This window comes from Equus quagga, chromosome 11, assembly GCF_021613505.1.
Source record: "Equus quagga isolate Etosha38 chromosome 11, UCLA_HA_Equagga_1.0, whole genome shotgun sequence".
Lineage (NCBI taxonomy): Eukaryota > Metazoa > Chordata > Mammalia > Perissodactyla > Equidae > Equus > Equus quagga.
The window spans coordinates 57,058,418-57,073,780 of NC_060277.1; the positions used below are offsets into that span (position 1 = coordinate 57,058,418).

A 15,363-nucleotide genomic window follows, 5' to 3' on the forward strand; every position below is an offset into this window, starting at 1 on the left:
TGCGGTTACCCTCAAAGACAGGACCTTGACAAAGGCCCTCTGGCCTACACACCAGAGGTGAACATGCTTACTGCTTGGCTCCCTGGCCGGGCGTGGCTTCCCCTGGGCTCCCAGTGCCCCCCTGGCTCCCCAGGTCCCTCCAGGGTCTCTTCTGGAGCTTTGCTTAGCATGTCTCTCCTCTGCCCTGTGGTCTCCTCCCCTCCCTCTGCCTCCTACCCTCACACGGGTCCCATTCCTGGATCCCTCAGACTGAGTGTGGAGATGCCCAACCACCACGTTGTACTCCAAATCCTGACTCCTGGCCCTGAGCGGGAGTTCCCACCACCCTCGTCCTGTGCCCTCCCCACAACCTGCCCCTGAGACAGCGTCCAGCTTCCTTAACAGCCACTCACCTACAAGGACAAATTTGTCATCATCTGCCTGAACATTTTCGAGTATGGCCTGAAACAGCAAGAGAAGCGGAAAGTGGAGCTTGACACCTTCAATGAGTGTATCCACGAGGCCATCCAGGAAAACCAGGAGCAGGGCAAGCACAAGATCGCCAAGTTCGAGGAAAAGCACTTGCTAGTAGGCTCCACCCCTCCCCTCCCCCTTCCTGCCTCCTGCTCCAGGTGCTGACGTGGGCCTGGCCTCCTGGAGGGACTGCAGCCCCTGTACCTCTGACAACCCCTGAGGCCCGTGGTCATTGTCCCCATTTGCCAGGGATCACACAGCTCAGTGGCAGAGCCAAGGTTCAGCCTTCCACCAGCACCACCAACCACAGCTGTGCCGGGCCGAGCCTAGCATGGGGCCTGTGGGTTGCTTCACTTTAGGTGGGCCCCAGGGTTCAAGGTAGCATCATCATTCCTGTTAATAGTGGTGTTTTTATTACCACTGCTATTACGGCATGACGACAACTACTACTTTTCTTTTGTTCAGTTGTTCATCTAACAGATGTTTTCTGAGCCCGGCTCTGTGCCCCACCCTAGGAGCCATGCTGGACGTGGCTTCTGCCCTTAAGTGCACCCATCTGGCGGGGCGCAGACAGGCCTTCCCCATCGCGGTCGCCAGCACCCTGCGGGAGGGAAGCGCGGGGCACCTTAACTGGGCTGAGGCTCACAGGGAAGGCTGCCCGAGGGAGGAGGCTCTGCCGGCCCAGGCCGTGTGGCAGGGGCTGTGTGGACTTGGTGGAAACTGTTCCTTTTACTTAGCGTTACTTTCAAAGACCGGATTCCTAGGCTGTCCTAAATCACAGGTCTTTGTGAGACTCTAAGGAAAGCTATGGACCTTCTTTCTCCGCAAAAAACTGCTCACACACACCAAGTATGTCAACGCTTGCCTGCAGCGTCAGGAGCTTCCAGGAGCCCATAAAGTCACTCCTGCTTGAGAACTCTTAGTTTAAAGTAGAGCAAAATCCCCCAATGATGCAGGGCACGTACAATGCGGTTGGGGATGGGCTCCCCTGTGCTTCAGCCCTCCCAGCACCGGCCCGCCTCGTCTCATCAGCCTCACCAGCGGCCATAGGCCTGTGATTCGACTCCGGACCCTCATCATTAGCTTATAGGGAGGGGTGTTACTGCAGGAGTTCAGACCTGTCAACAGAGGAGCACATTTGGCTCACATGTGTGTTTTGTTTGGCCAGTAGAGGGTTTTAAAACATTTTGAACATCCTGCTGACATTAAAAATGGGAAGATCTCACAGAAAAATGTGGTTGCCAGCTTCTCTGGAGGCAGCTGTCTTCACAGCCTGAGCAGCGGTTGTCCCCTCTAGAAAGGCTGCGTCTCCAGTCCCCGGTCCCCCAGTCAAGGCTGGCACATCCTCCCTGACATTTCTTACCTGGTTCCTGTAGCCACTAGATTTGGGATGCCTGGATGTCAGCCGGCCAGCTCCTCCTGAAGCCCCAGGCCAGGCCTGGCTCCTCAGCAACAAGTCCCCTGGAGAAGCAGAACATGAGCCAAATCACAGCCAGTGCTACACCCTCGCTGGCACCAAGCCCGACTCCCTAATGTGCCACTTCTCACGTTCAGGGTGTGTGTCCTTAGAGCAGGCCAGCCCCCCTGCTGCTGCGGCGCTGGTCCACATGGCTCCCACAGTGCTGATGCCTTCAAAGGCCACCTCGGATGAGCTGACTAACCGGAATGCTCCTCTCCTAGAGCCCAGAGCAGTGGTTCTCATCCAGCCTGCAGAGGGATCCGCAGGGACCTGACAACATGCCAATGCCCCAGCCCAGGGGACAGCCGGGCACTGGGGTTGTGCAGAGCTCCCCAAGTGCCTCCGGTGCTCAGCCCAAGTTGAGCCCACTGTCTTGAAAGTTCACAGACTCCACGGGCCTGAGGCCCCCAGTTCCCTCCCCTCACAGGACGCCTCCTCTGAGCTTGTACTGCACTCGTCCCACCACCCCCACTAGACCAGGGCTCACACAGTGCCCCCTGCCAGTGCCCAGCGGGTCACACCTCAAGGCCAATGGGTCAGCAGAATGCTCAGGTGGACCCCTCTCTGGTGACACTCTCCTGGCCTCCATTTCCTCTTTAGTGAAGATAACTGCCTCACGGAACTGTAGTGGGGACCAGTGAGGTGAGCAGAGCCAACACAAAATACATGACAGACGGTCTGTGGTCTGTGTGTAGTCGTAGTCACTGTGCATAGGTAACACAAGTGTGTGGCGCAGACACAGAATGAAAAACGTACCCAGGAGGTGCAGTCAAGTCTGCTTCCAGCCTGTGTGTGAGTTTGTGTGTGTGTGTGTGTGTGTGTGAGATGAAAATGCAGTAGGCACTGTTCTGCTCTTTACTTTGTTATTTTATCTATCCAGCTTGGAGCTCCTTTCAAAACTTGAATTGCTTTATTTTTTTATAACTGTAAAATATCTCATTGCATGGATGATTCATAGTTTATTAAGCCAGTCTCCATTGGTGGACGATTAGATTTTTTCCAGCCTTTTGCTCTTTCAAACAGTGTTGCAATGCATAACTTGGAGCAAGTGTGATCTGTAGGATGAAGTCCTAGAAGTGGAACTGTGCCTTCTGCTTTCCATATTTCTTGCCCACCTGCACTCCACAGAGGCGGCGCCTCCTGCAGCCTGCCGGCTCCCCGCCGGCTCCCCACCCACTCCCTCACCAGGCCCCGCCCGCTCCCTCGCTCCCTCGCTCCCTCGGGGGCCAGCCTTATCCAGCCCGCTCATCTTTGTCCATCTGGGACACTTGGGGTCTGTGTTTATTTTCTCTTAAGTGGGGGTGAGCATCACACGTTTTACAAACATTTGTATTTCTTGTTCTGTGAACGATTTGTTCTTACAATATGCCCTTACCCATTTTTCTATTTGGTTTCTGGTCTTTCTCTCTCTGTATCTCTTTGTTTTTAAAAAAAAATTATTACTTTGTAGGAGCTCCTTATAGGCTGAGAAATTAGCCTTGTGTGGGTGAAATTAGTTGCAAATATTTTTCACAGTTTTTTGTTTATCTTGTCATTTTGTGTATGGTGCTTTTGCCATTCAGAATTTTTAAACTTTCATGTAGTAGAATTTATCAATATTTTCTTTTGTTGTACTTAGTAAAGACTTCTCCACTTGGAGATTATTTATTGAAAACCCCCCATTTTTTCCTTTAGTACTTTTATGGCTTTATCTTTTATGTTTAAATCTTCACTCTGTCAGGGATTTGTTTTTACATAAGGCTTGAGGTAGGGATGGAACCTGACTTTTCTCCAGACAGGGTAGCCATCATTATAAATACCAGTCACCCCCCAAATCATGTCCAGTTAGTCTGTCCTTCATCATGACTCATACCAAATACTGACAGAAACAAGTCGACATTGCATCCAGGGGCCAAGGCCTCAGGCCTTTTGTTAGTGAACGTCTGGGATTGAGCGCCGGGCTCGGGCCCCAGGGTGCTCCCCAGCCCATGAGCACCCTCTCATTCCAAACGGGCTGGCATCTGTGTGCCACTGGCATCCACGTGCTCACTGGGCTTCTGTGTGGAGCACCTGGTTTTCTCACAGACTGGACCTGTGCTGTGTTTCCAGTGCCTCTCCACCTGTGCCTGCTGCAGCCTTTTGTCAGCCCCTCTTAGTGGAGCCCCACTGTGAGCCAGACCTCACATGCCTGCCTAGTCCCAGGACTGGTGGAGCAGAGGCTGTCTCCCCTCACATGAGGAAACTGAAGCTTAGAGATGGAAGTGGCACACTCCAGGTCACACTGCTAATAAGTGGCCCAGACAGGATTCAGATTCAGGTCCACGTAACTCTAAAGCTATTGCTCCTTCCACCTGGCGCAGCCACCACTAGTGAAAATCTGACCTAACACAGATTGAGCACTTGCTAGTGCTAGCGTCTCCTCTGGGAGCCTTGAGCCACGAAGAGGGTAAGTATCTTTTACGAGCTCACAAAGCTGGCAAGTGGCAGAGCTGACATTTGAACCTGGGCAGTCTGACCCCACAGTCAAGTTCTTACCCTCAAAACCAAATTGCTGCCTGTCATTAACTAATTACACTCAGTTGTGGCTTCCTAAAGCACACGCTTTTGTTTCCAGAGTCTAAGTGCCATTCGAGATGAGTCTGAGCTGACCAAGCTCGAGAAGAAGATAGTGGAATACAGCGGAGACATCACGGAACTGTTCAACGTGCTCATGACGCTAGAGATGCAGTTGGTAGAGCAACTGGAGGTGAGGCTGAGGCCTCTGGGCACAGATGTGATGCCACTGTGCCCAGCCAGGCTCATCTCTAAGAACCTGGTGATGCAACTGCAGAACCACATGCCAGCTGGAGTCTTCACGGGCGCTCCTCTGCAGGAAGCATCCAGTGGCCTTAGCATGTCAAACTACACTTTCTTCCTTGGCAGTCCTGTGTTTGCTTTTAATACATTTCAATCATTTAGATTGCAAATGAGTCCTGTGCAGAATGAGAGGTGAGCACATTCCTCTGGAATGTTCTCCCCTATCCCAGAAGAGCCCAGAGCCTCAGCAGGGAGAGGTTTTTTATTAGACCCATGGTGCCATCTGGGTGCTCAAAAAACAAAGTGGACCCCTCCTTGGGCATGAAACACAGGCTCCTCCGCATCGCAGCCTGTAGTCGCTGCATCCTGGGGCAAGCGAGGAGCCTGCAATTGGGCACTAAGTAGTGAAATGAAAAGCGCTGCTATCTAAATGCCTCAGCGGCCAGGCCAGAGCAACCTGTGTGTCCACAAGACAACAGGCGGGAGTCTGAAGGGCTGTGATGAGCGAACCTCATTGGATGCTGCCATGGCTGGGCCAAGAGATAGCGCCTAATCAGTTCCTCTCGTGTCAAGTGACATCACAGAAGCGGGAGGGATTCCCCCACCACAAAGCAGATGCTCGCTCCCCACTGGGGAGTGCTCGGGCACCGCAGAAAGCAGCAGGAGGCACGGCAGTGACTCCCAACCTTTTCAAGTGGGGAGATTCCCTTTTCAACATCCCAAAACACCCCAGGGCCTATGCACGGTCAGTGGTACTTGTGTGATCAGTGGCCAAAAAGCTATGAGTGCTTTTCAGTGACCCTATTTTTATTCATTACAACAGTGTTTACACATATTTACACTCAGGTTCATGTGGATGCTCTGTGCCCTCGGCCCACCTGCAGCCCCTGGAGTCTATGGGAGATCAGGGATGTGACCCATCCTGGGGGCTCACAGGGTAGCAGGTCCACCATGCATCTCCCACTGTTCCCTCAACCAACATTAAGTCCCACTTAGGCCCTGGGTGCCTTGCTGAGCACTGGGACGCAGCAATGCAGGAGTGCCTTCGGGGAGGGAGGTGGAAGCCATGCAGACAGCAGCACGAATGGTGAGAGGTCTGGGGCATTACTGAGGGTTCCCTCTCTGCCAGGTACCTTGCAAAGCGTTTTGTGCAAAGTAACTCATTCAAGTTTCACCACAACTCCATGAGACAGGTACCTCACAGGAAATCCATTTCATAGATGAAGAAGTTGAGGCCCAGGGAAGTTCAATGATGTTCCCAGAATTGCACACGTTGATGGAGCTGGGGTACCAACCCAGGCAGTCGCTCTCAGCAACTCCCCTCCCTGTTTCTCTGGACGTGATGGGTGGATGCCAGTGAGAAGCCCAAAGGAAGGGCGTTAGCTCTGTGTGTGTATGGGGGCCGGCGGGGGGGGGGGGGGGGGGGGGGGGGTGGTAGGACCAGGACAGGTAGGTGTTCCTGGCAAAGGGATCAGCATGTGCAAAGGCCTGGAGAAAGCATTGCATTAAACATGCAGGGGTTGGTGAGTAAAAATAGCTGGAGAGTAAAGGAGCTGTGGGAGAGAGGTCAGGAGAGAGCATCAGCTCATGTCTGCCTGGCCTGTGGTTAGAGGAGGCACTGGCTAGGTTCTAAGCAGTGCCTTTTGCTCTGACACTAGGCCAGTCAGGTTCATGTGTAAATATGCATGTTAACTGTGTCCTTTGTCATTTCCAGGAGACCATAAACATGTTTGAAAGAAACATCGTCGACTTGGTGGGACTCTTTATCGAAAACGTCCAAAGCCTATATCCTTTCCCTGATGACCCTCCGTGGGGAGGCCACACCGGGCTCCTCTGCCGCCAGAGGCATGAGGGGGGAAGCGCCTGCATTTTAAACAAAAGGCAGAGAAAAGTAAAGCTTCTTCACAAACTAAGCAGGATACAAATAAGTGGGGTTCCTTCTAGGCGGCCACCTGCAGAATCACCTTCCTGCCCCCGCTCACTGCCCCCAGGTCCCTGAACACTTTGGCAGAGACAGGAAAAAGTCAGTGCTTTATAATCACACTTCACTTTTTACTGGAAATACCTAGGCCCTGTTTGATTTCTGGAAAGATCTATCCTTCCATCAAGGGCTTATTTAATGGTAATCTCTACCTTTGAAATTGGAGGAATGTAAAACCTCCAGTTTTTCACGGGGGGAAAAGCTCACCTTCAAAGGATGGAGATTTGGTACCACTGGACTATTCAAAGGAATGATCCATGGGGTCTGAGGGAGTTCCCTAACCCTCAAAACAAGGTGCCTTGCTGGAGCAAAGGTTTGGGTGCTCAGTAGGTTGCTTTGTGGGGTCCGTTGTTTCCAGTAGAAGATTTGGCATGTTTGTTCTCAAATGAGTGGGAGGCAACACTCCAGAATCCCCACCCTTCCCTCGTGTTGCAGGCACACACACTCTGGGGGTGTGGCAACCTCCACATTGAAGACACTGACAAATTATTCATCATAAGTTCATCAGGTCAAATGTCAAGGTTAGGAGGCAACATTTGGGGCATGACCAACCCTTCTGCTACCTGAAATCAGGGCCCTGTCGTGTGAGGGACGAACTGCTGTGCTCCCCCCAAGAAGTAAGCCCCTGGTCCTGCCCTCCTGGGCCCATAGTCCTGCAGGAGACACAAGTTATGGAGGTAATAAATGAGTAGCAGCCAAGCTGGAGACCAGGGCCGGGGGCCTCCCTGATGGTGGGCCAGAGGGGCCAGGTGGAAATGTAGATAGGACATTCCAGGCAGAGGAGACAGTCTGTGCAAAGGCCCTGACGACCAGCCAGAGAAGTCTGGGTGCAAGAGAAGGCCATTAGGCCACAATAGGGTGGGGCACCCTTGGAGAGCTATAGACACCCAGAGGGATAGGGTCCCGTCCACCCGCAGCTGTCAGAGCTCACTTTGGCTGCTGTGGGAGACTGCTGCTTAGTCTACTGTCCAGTCAATAGGCCATGGATTGGAAAGAAGTGGACAATGGAGGGACACTGTGAGGAGCCCAGCTCCAAGGGTCAGTGGTGACCAGGTGTGAGGCAAGGTTGGGGGGAGTCAAGATGGCCCTGGGGTTTGGTGTGCGCGGGTGGACGGCTGTGAAGGCGATGATGCACTGGCCCCTCAGAGTCTGCCCTTCAGCCTTACAAAGTCTGTTCTCTAGTGAAATGGCCAGGCCCTCTGAGCGCTTGCGAAGGTCCCAGCCCGCAGGTCAGGGGCATGCCTGGCCTGCTCCAACCCTGGCCTTTGCTTAACTTCTGGCTGCACGATGGCTCAGTGCCGGGACCTGGAGAACCACCACCATGAGAAGCTCCTGGAGATCTCCATCAATACCCTCGAGAAAATAGCCAAGGGCGAGTTTGACGAGGACCTGCCTGACGACGTGCGCTCAGTGAGCACTGCGGTGGGGCTGGGCAGGGCGGGGTGGGGCTGGAGCTCCAGCAACACTGGCCGATGCACAACAGACGTGGTCCATCCCACGTCTGTGGCTCCACTAAACTTGAATATCTCCCGGAGCCTCAGTTTCCTTATCTGCAAAAGGAGACCTTTGAAGGGTGGTGGGCAGATGAAATAGGCTGACAAAGCACGTGGTGGGGCGCTCAGCGGGGCCCAACTAAAGAGGAGCTCATGATAAGTGGGTGGTTTCCAAAAGCTCGTTTCTGTGGGGCTTCTGGCGCTTTCTAAGAGAGGCAGTTACAAATAGAGACTAAGGCCTGAGATTTCCCTGAAGGTCGTCTTAACCCTGGATGCGGCATCATGCTGACCCACTTCCCACCAGAACATCCAGAGACGATGGTCAGCCTGGCCCCTGGGTCTGCGTGCTGAGGAGGCTGCAGCCTTCCGCGCTGGGTCTGGCAGCAGCGCGTGTTCTGTCTCTGGGAAGGGGCCCAGGCCACAACGGAGGGGCCCAGGCCAGACACTTTCTTGTCAGGAGCCTGTTTGCATTCCTTCATCATTCCACTCCCGGGTTCTCAGAGTCTCTCCATCTCCATGTCACTACCAAATCAAGCCACCACTGTCCTTTGCCTGGACCACTGGCCTCCTCGCTGCTTTCTTACAGGCTGCTCGCCACATAGCAGCCAGAGAGATCCTTTGAAAGCCCAAACCATAGCATTTTTCGCTTTTGCATAACACCTTCTAATGGCTTCCCATGACCCTTAGAGTCAGCTCTCACCCTAGTCCATCAAAGCCTCCTGCCTGGCCTGCCTGCCTCAGCGACCTCCTCCCTCCTGATGCTCAGCCACCAGCCTTGCTCCCTTCAGCTGATATTCCGCCTAGCAGACATGCTCTTCCCTCAGGTCACCATGTGTCTGGCTTGTCCTTGTCTTCAGATCTCAGCTCAAATGTCAGCTCTTTGGAGAGGTCTTCCCTTATCACCTTCCTGAAAAGCCATTGTCTATCACACACCCCATTTATAGTTGTCAGAGCCCTTATCACAATTTCAAGCTACCTTGTTTGTATTGATTTGCTTATGTGACTGTTCACACTGCATCTAGCCTCAAAGAGAAGGCGGGTATGGCCTCTTCACCCATCACACCCCTTCCCAGTGCCAGCAAAGGTGCACAGCACAGCTGAGGCGCCAGGAGCTCACCGAGCCCTGCTGTCGGGTGTGGGCTAAGTCCTGTAGACACAGAGACCAGCAGTCCCCAGCTCCCACGGCCTCCATCTGGGGGCCGACAGACACCCAGCACAGCAGTGTGGTGGCAAGGCCACTGTGTCACCAGACTTCCCTCCCTAAACACCCGCCAAATGCTGTTGTTGACAGACAGAGATGCCATCTTCCCCAAGGCCTGAAGTAAGGCTGCCCCCAAGAGCCCACTCTGGAACCCCTAGATGGACCACTGAGGGGTGTGGAGGTCCCTCATGGCACAGCTCCCAGGTCTGTGACACCCAGTGGGCACAGGACTGAAACATGCTCCCTCCCTAATGACTAGGACCCAGAAAAAGGCGGGCCCTGAAAGTCAGCGGCAGACAAGCAGGGTGGGCTGATGCTTCCAGTGGCCCGCCCTCTCTCCTGCCCAGAATGCTCTGCCTGGTGCCATCTGACACCTGTTCCTGTGGCTCCAGGAACGCTCAGCACCTGCTGATTGGGTGGGCGCTGACTGCAGAGCTCTGCTCCCTGAGGGTTCACCACGTGCAGGCGGTGAAGCCTGATGCTCACATATTGATGCAGGCTCCGCGAGCAGAGGAGTCGGAAGAAAGATTTCTTGGACTCTCAAGGTCTGGCAGTAGTGCTCTTTTATTTAGAGAATAGTGTGGAATAGCATGGGGACAGGACCCATGGGCAGTAAAGAGCTGCTGCCCCCATGGGTTGAGGGTAGGGCTAAATTTATAAGGCATAGGTATGTGAGTTACTTCTTTACAAGACAAAGGAAAGAATATGTAAAAAAAAGTCGTTAAAATGGTATCAGTGCAGGTGGGGTCTGGTTATTGGGTGGTCCGATAACTTTAGATAAGAATCAGACCGGATTAAGTCAGGACGTCCTGTGCTTCCCGGAGGATGTTGGTGGTGGGGGGAGTCAGCTACATGAGGTTACCAGACAAGCACAATAAACAAGACATTAAGAGTTTCTAGAGATAAGATCATCGCCCCCTCTTCCTGGTGCAGAGAGGGAGACACCCCCACAGATGGAGACCTCCCTTACAAATGTAAATGTCTCTCGTCAAAGGGCAAGCAAATTCCACTTTTCAGAGCCTCTTTCCTGTCTGCAGTTTTTAAAAGTAACCAGCCCAAAATAGTCCTCATCAATATGATCTCATTTACCTCACCAAAGGCAACAGTTACCATCCTCAGCTTACAAATGGGAAAACTGGGTAAGACTGTATTACCGAGCCGGGTTTGTTTTTGCCTGCCGCCCAAAAAGCCAAACACTGAGACAAGATTGCAGCAGAGAGAGGGTTTACTCACAAGGCAGCCACATGAGGAAGCGAGAGCATGAGCCTCAAACTTGCTTCCCCGAAAAGAGGGACTCAGGGACATTTATGAGGTAGGGGCAAGGCAGTCTGAAACGTGGAGAGAGGTGATGGGAGGTGAGGAGAGGTGAGGTCATTGATAATCCGCGCAAGTGCGGTCAGACTCCATGCCTCGTCACAGGACCCATGTTCACAAAATGGCGGCATTAGCATAATCTGAGGGTGGAGTTTCTAGCCTCTTGATGTCAAAGGTCGCCTATGGGACATCTGTGTGGGCCCAGTTGGGTTGGTGGTCTCAACCAGCCTGAAGTGGACAAGGAGTTCTAATTCCTGAAAAACAGCTCACACCCCTTTCCATGGTGACCCAGGCTCCAGCGAGACGTTATCTGTAGGAGCCTAGTGGGAGTCAGACAGCATACTGCCTCAGCAGCACAGGTAACAATGGGAGGGTTAAACAGCTAAAAGCCATAGTCAGTAATTGCAAAAAGGAAAAAACTTTAGTACCTAGATACTTAGTCATCAGTGGCTAACTCTTTGCTGGTTTCTGCTGGGTCTCAGACAAGTTTGGGAAACTGCCCAAGATGACAAGCTGTGAGGACCAGAGTGAAAAATATCTGGTTCCTGTTACCTGAGTTTCGATGAGCATGTCATGATAAAAGTCACACTGATGAGGTTGCTCCTCTCTTTAAAACTCTCGTTCAGTTGAGTGACAGTGATGAGCTCATGCCGTACTTAGGGCCAAAACTGCATCATAAAGTCCTTCTCTGCTTTGGAAGGAAAAGCAGAAAACACATGCTCAGGGAGAAAGCCTGGGGCTGGCGGTGAGGGAGGGCCTCTGAGTGGCCCCAGCGTCCACAGCTGCCTGTGGTGAGTTCAGTGTGGCGGTGCGTGTGCTCTGACTCCTCCACGGTGCCAAGGGCACAGAGTGGGCGGCAGGCTGCAGGGAGCCCTTGCAGCTGGAGCAGGCAGCAGCAGGGCGGGCTGTCCCTGAAATCTGTCAACATCCCTGTGGGCGTGTGGCTGCACAGGCAGGGCCAGTGCTCAGGTCCAGGCCATAGAGAGGACTTGCGAGTCCCCAGAAAGTCTGCTCAAGTGACAGTGGGTGTACCCAGGCCAGTAGTCCATGCGTAGGCTGGGACCCGCAGGCTCCCAGGTCACTGCCCCATCAGCCAAGCAGGGAATGGGCAGGGTGGGATCTCTGCTCGGTCCTCTGTGGCAGAGGGGCCACAGTGTCATCAGGTGCCCTGGGCGGGTGTGACAGAATGATCCTATCCCACATGGGCATGGGGCAGCAAATGGTTAAGCTACCAGCATCGTGGTGGTCCTGGGGAGGGGACCAGCTGAGCCCTTTTCAGAAGTGCCCCCAAAGAAGTTGCTCTGAAAGTAATGTGTCTTTAAAGCTGAGCCCACAGAGCAGGGTGGGAGGTGGGAGGCGCGGCTCAGGGAGCCAGGAGCCAGCCGCAGCTCCTGGAGACTCTGCACACCCCACCTCTGCCTCAGTGCCTTTGACCTGCAGAAACGGGAGGAGAATCTGAGAGGGCAAAGTGACGTAGCTGCCACTCTGGGCCACCTGAAGTCCAGAAACAACTTGCCTTTTAAAATCATTTCTTTAAATCAGATTCCTTTTGTGTTTTACAAATGTCACAGTTTTCATAACCAATTCTAACCTCATCTGTTAAGCAGACTTCACTGCCCACAGCTTCCAAAGCTGCATATTCAAACTTTGGGGGGATGATTTCTCTGCTTGGCTTAGGAGGCCAGATGTGACCCACTTTTTAAAATGAAGAATGAGGATCTTTTTGTGACGGGTAGATGCTGTTTCTGAATCACCGGGACAACCACTCCAGTGGACGCTGCCTGAGGTTTGTCAGCTGGCAGGCTGTACATGTCTTTGAACCCTTCCCAGAGCCTGGCCTGGGACCTTCTACGCGCAAAGGAAGAGCTCAATGGCCTCTTGTCATTTCCCCCACGTGCTGTGCTGGTCAGCCCCCATACGCATCTTCCCATCATCTAGCTTGGCTTTTCCACGTGGGATTCTGTAGAAAAGCAGCATTCCACCAAACATTAACAGGCATTACTCTGAAAAGAAGTCTGTGGCCAAATAAGCTGGCAAACAGAGAGACAAGGCTAGAAGGGTGTATTTTCCACAGGACTTTCCAGAGCCTTCTCTGGAAGAACGCTTTGTGCACTGTGAAGTTCAGGAGGGGCCTAGGGTGTGCAGACTTTCTCAAACGTATTTGACCAAATACTTTTTGCTGAAATATTAGCTTCTCAGAACTCCACAGAGCATGTTTGGAGACTAAGTTAACCACTACTGTCCAGAAGAAACAAAAGCACACAGCCATGTGCAGTCCTCTCTCAAGTGTAGACATTCGGGTCCTCTGCTGTCCTTGGCATCACAAAGCCCGCCGTCCACAGTGGAAGCCACATGTGCCATGTGCTTCGGCAGCCTCCCCCTGATCCGGGAAATGATTCCATTCGTTTTCAGCTGTGCCAGGCACACAGCAGCCAGTGTGGACACCTAGAATCAGCCAGGCCTGTTAGAGGGTGGTCACTTTTAACAACTTTTTACTAAAAACAAGGTCAGGAACAAGAGAAGGCAGGGGACGCCAAGTATAACCGCAGGTTTGATTTGGTTAACATGAGGGGCAGTGAAGAGACAATGTGGGGTGTACGCCCATTGGTTTGTGGGGCCTTGAGACCCTCGGCCAGCCTCATGCTTCCCACCGAGCCTGTGGGATTCATGCAAGTCAGACTTGAGGGCAACCGAGAGAGAAGCACCGTGAGAGCAGATGCCCTGAGGAAGGTTACCCTGAGGGAGCCATCTGCCTTTTCCCTGGAGAAAACATGTTCCCAGCTAGGATTGCAGAGTCGACACCCTCACTGGCCCTTTCTCACACCACTTGCCACTGCTCAGGTCTGGGAGGTGTTGTCTCCAGAAGACAAGCTGTGAGAAAAGTGCGCTGACACAAAGGTGGGCTTTCTGCTGGGCGCCAGGTGGCCGGCCGCTTCTTGTGTGCCTTTTCTCTTCAGCTGACTTTGTGCTCAGGGCCTAATGACACACACTTATTTGATCTTTCTCGCTCACCAGCTTTTTGTCGACAAAGACACAATTGTAAATGCTGTCGGGGCATCACATGACATCCACCTCCTGAAGATCGACAATCGAGAAGACGAGCTGGTCACCAGGATCAACTCTTGGTGTACACATTTAGTGGACAAGGTGAGTAAAGGCCAAGCCGGCCTAGCAGGCTGCCCCAGTTCTTCTGGCTACCAGCCAGGAGAAGTCAACCTTCCCTAGGAAGTGTGTGCTGTTTGCAATGAGAAGTGGGGCAGTAAAATCAAGGATGGCACAAGTCTACACTGCAGATTTCACGCTGCCCAGTCAGACTTTAAAGCACACATGCTTCGTCATTTTCCTAACCCTCTCCTCAAACACAGATAAGTGGAGCACAGGAGGCTTTGAACAAAACGAGGGACGTAACTATGCACATTTCAAAGAGCTACTTTCCTTTCCCCCAAAATGGACTCAGTAAAAGATATTAACCAATTATCTGACTTAAGGACATTGGGCTCTGGTTTCACCCCTTAGATTCACAAGGATGAGATCATGAGGAACCGCAAGCGAGTGAAGGAGATCAATCAATACATCGACCACATGCAGAATGAACTGGACAACCTGGAATGCAGCGATCTTATAGATTAGGGGCATGTCTGCCTAGTAGGTTCCTTTTGAAAACACAGCAGTCACCCTGGCCTGTGAGAACACACACTGCACTGACCACCTCAGAAGAGAATTCCTGGGGATCTCTCAACCCATGACCCCCATAACACCATCCTTCTCCCACCCCTGGAAAAACTTTCAAATGGAGAGAAAAATAAAGGACTTTTGTCACCTTCTCTCCATTCTTTAAAAAAATAATCAGAATTCACATCCATGTTTGAGCAGGAGAAAAAGACCAAGAGGAGCCGCTGGCCTTGCAGTGGTCAGTCTGCTGAGAGCAGCTCCCAAGGGGCTCTCGGTGAGCCAGACTCTCCGCAGTGGCCTAATGTCAGCTGTGTGCCCCATGCTGTAGGCAGAGGCGGCTGACATGGACCAAGGCCTGCTCTCCAGGCACTGAGGAGTGAAGCAGGAGGGGCTGCACAGCGCAGGGGTCTGGGCCAGCCTGCCAGGGTGGAGGCCATGGCTCCCTGTGGCTCTGAACTTGGCTGCAGGGACTTGAGGATCCTCTGGAGGTTAAGAACATAGGCTGGGCACCCCATGTCACCTATGCAGCCTGAGCTTCATCTGTGAAGTGGGGATGGGACAGTACCTCCTCTGAGCATGGTCCAGGGGTTCAGCGAGAGCACACAGAAGGCGTGGAGAAGCACCAGCATGTGGCCGGTGCCTCATGATTGGAGATGATGCCCTTTCGTTACTCATGTGTCCAAGGACAGGCGGCTCAGACAGACCTTGCTGCCTGGAACCAGGCTCTCCCTTCTTCCCTCCCATTGGGCCCCGACATCAGGAGATGGCACCTGCCTCCTAGCACCATGCAAGTGGCCAGGTTGGGGGGACTCTTGGGGTTCCTCAGTGGGACACGTGCACACACCTCAGGTGGCCTTGCCAGGGCTGCCCAGGCTTTTAACCCAGAAACAACATATATTTTCCAATTTCAAGAGTAAATCGATTTAAAAAAAAAAAATAGGAACAAAGAGAAACAACCAGCTTAGACCAAGACCGACTCACTTTGAAAGATCATTTGATTAAAAGCCAGGGAAAA

The 15,363-nt window shown here is 52.8% G+C and overlaps 1 protein-coding gene across 4 annotated transcripts in view; it reads left to right on the forward strand.

The window, feature by feature from the left end:
- Nucleotides 1-14,500, forward strand: part of DRC3 (dynein regulatory complex subunit 3) — a 39,284-nt gene extending 24,784 nt beyond the window's left edge. For all 4 annotated transcript variants that reach the window (XM_046675776.1, XM_046675777.1, XM_046675775.1 and 1 more), the window contains 6 exons: nucleotides 393-567; nucleotides 4,506-4,637; nucleotides 6,402-6,472; nucleotides 7,955-8,078; nucleotides 13,692-13,823; nucleotides 14,193-14,500. In XM_046675776.1, the coding sequence (XP_046531732.1) occupies nucleotides 393-567; nucleotides 4,506-4,637; nucleotides 6,402-6,472; nucleotides 7,955-8,078; nucleotides 13,692-13,823; nucleotides 14,193-14,306 (748 nt within the window). In that variant the 3' untranslated portion in view covers nucleotides 14,307-14,500. The remainder of the gene's footprint in view (nucleotides 1-392; nucleotides 568-4,505; nucleotides 4,638-6,401; nucleotides 6,473-7,954; nucleotides 8,079-13,691; nucleotides 13,824-14,192) is intronic.
- The last annotated feature ends 863 nt before the right edge of the window (nucleotides 14,501-15,363 follow it).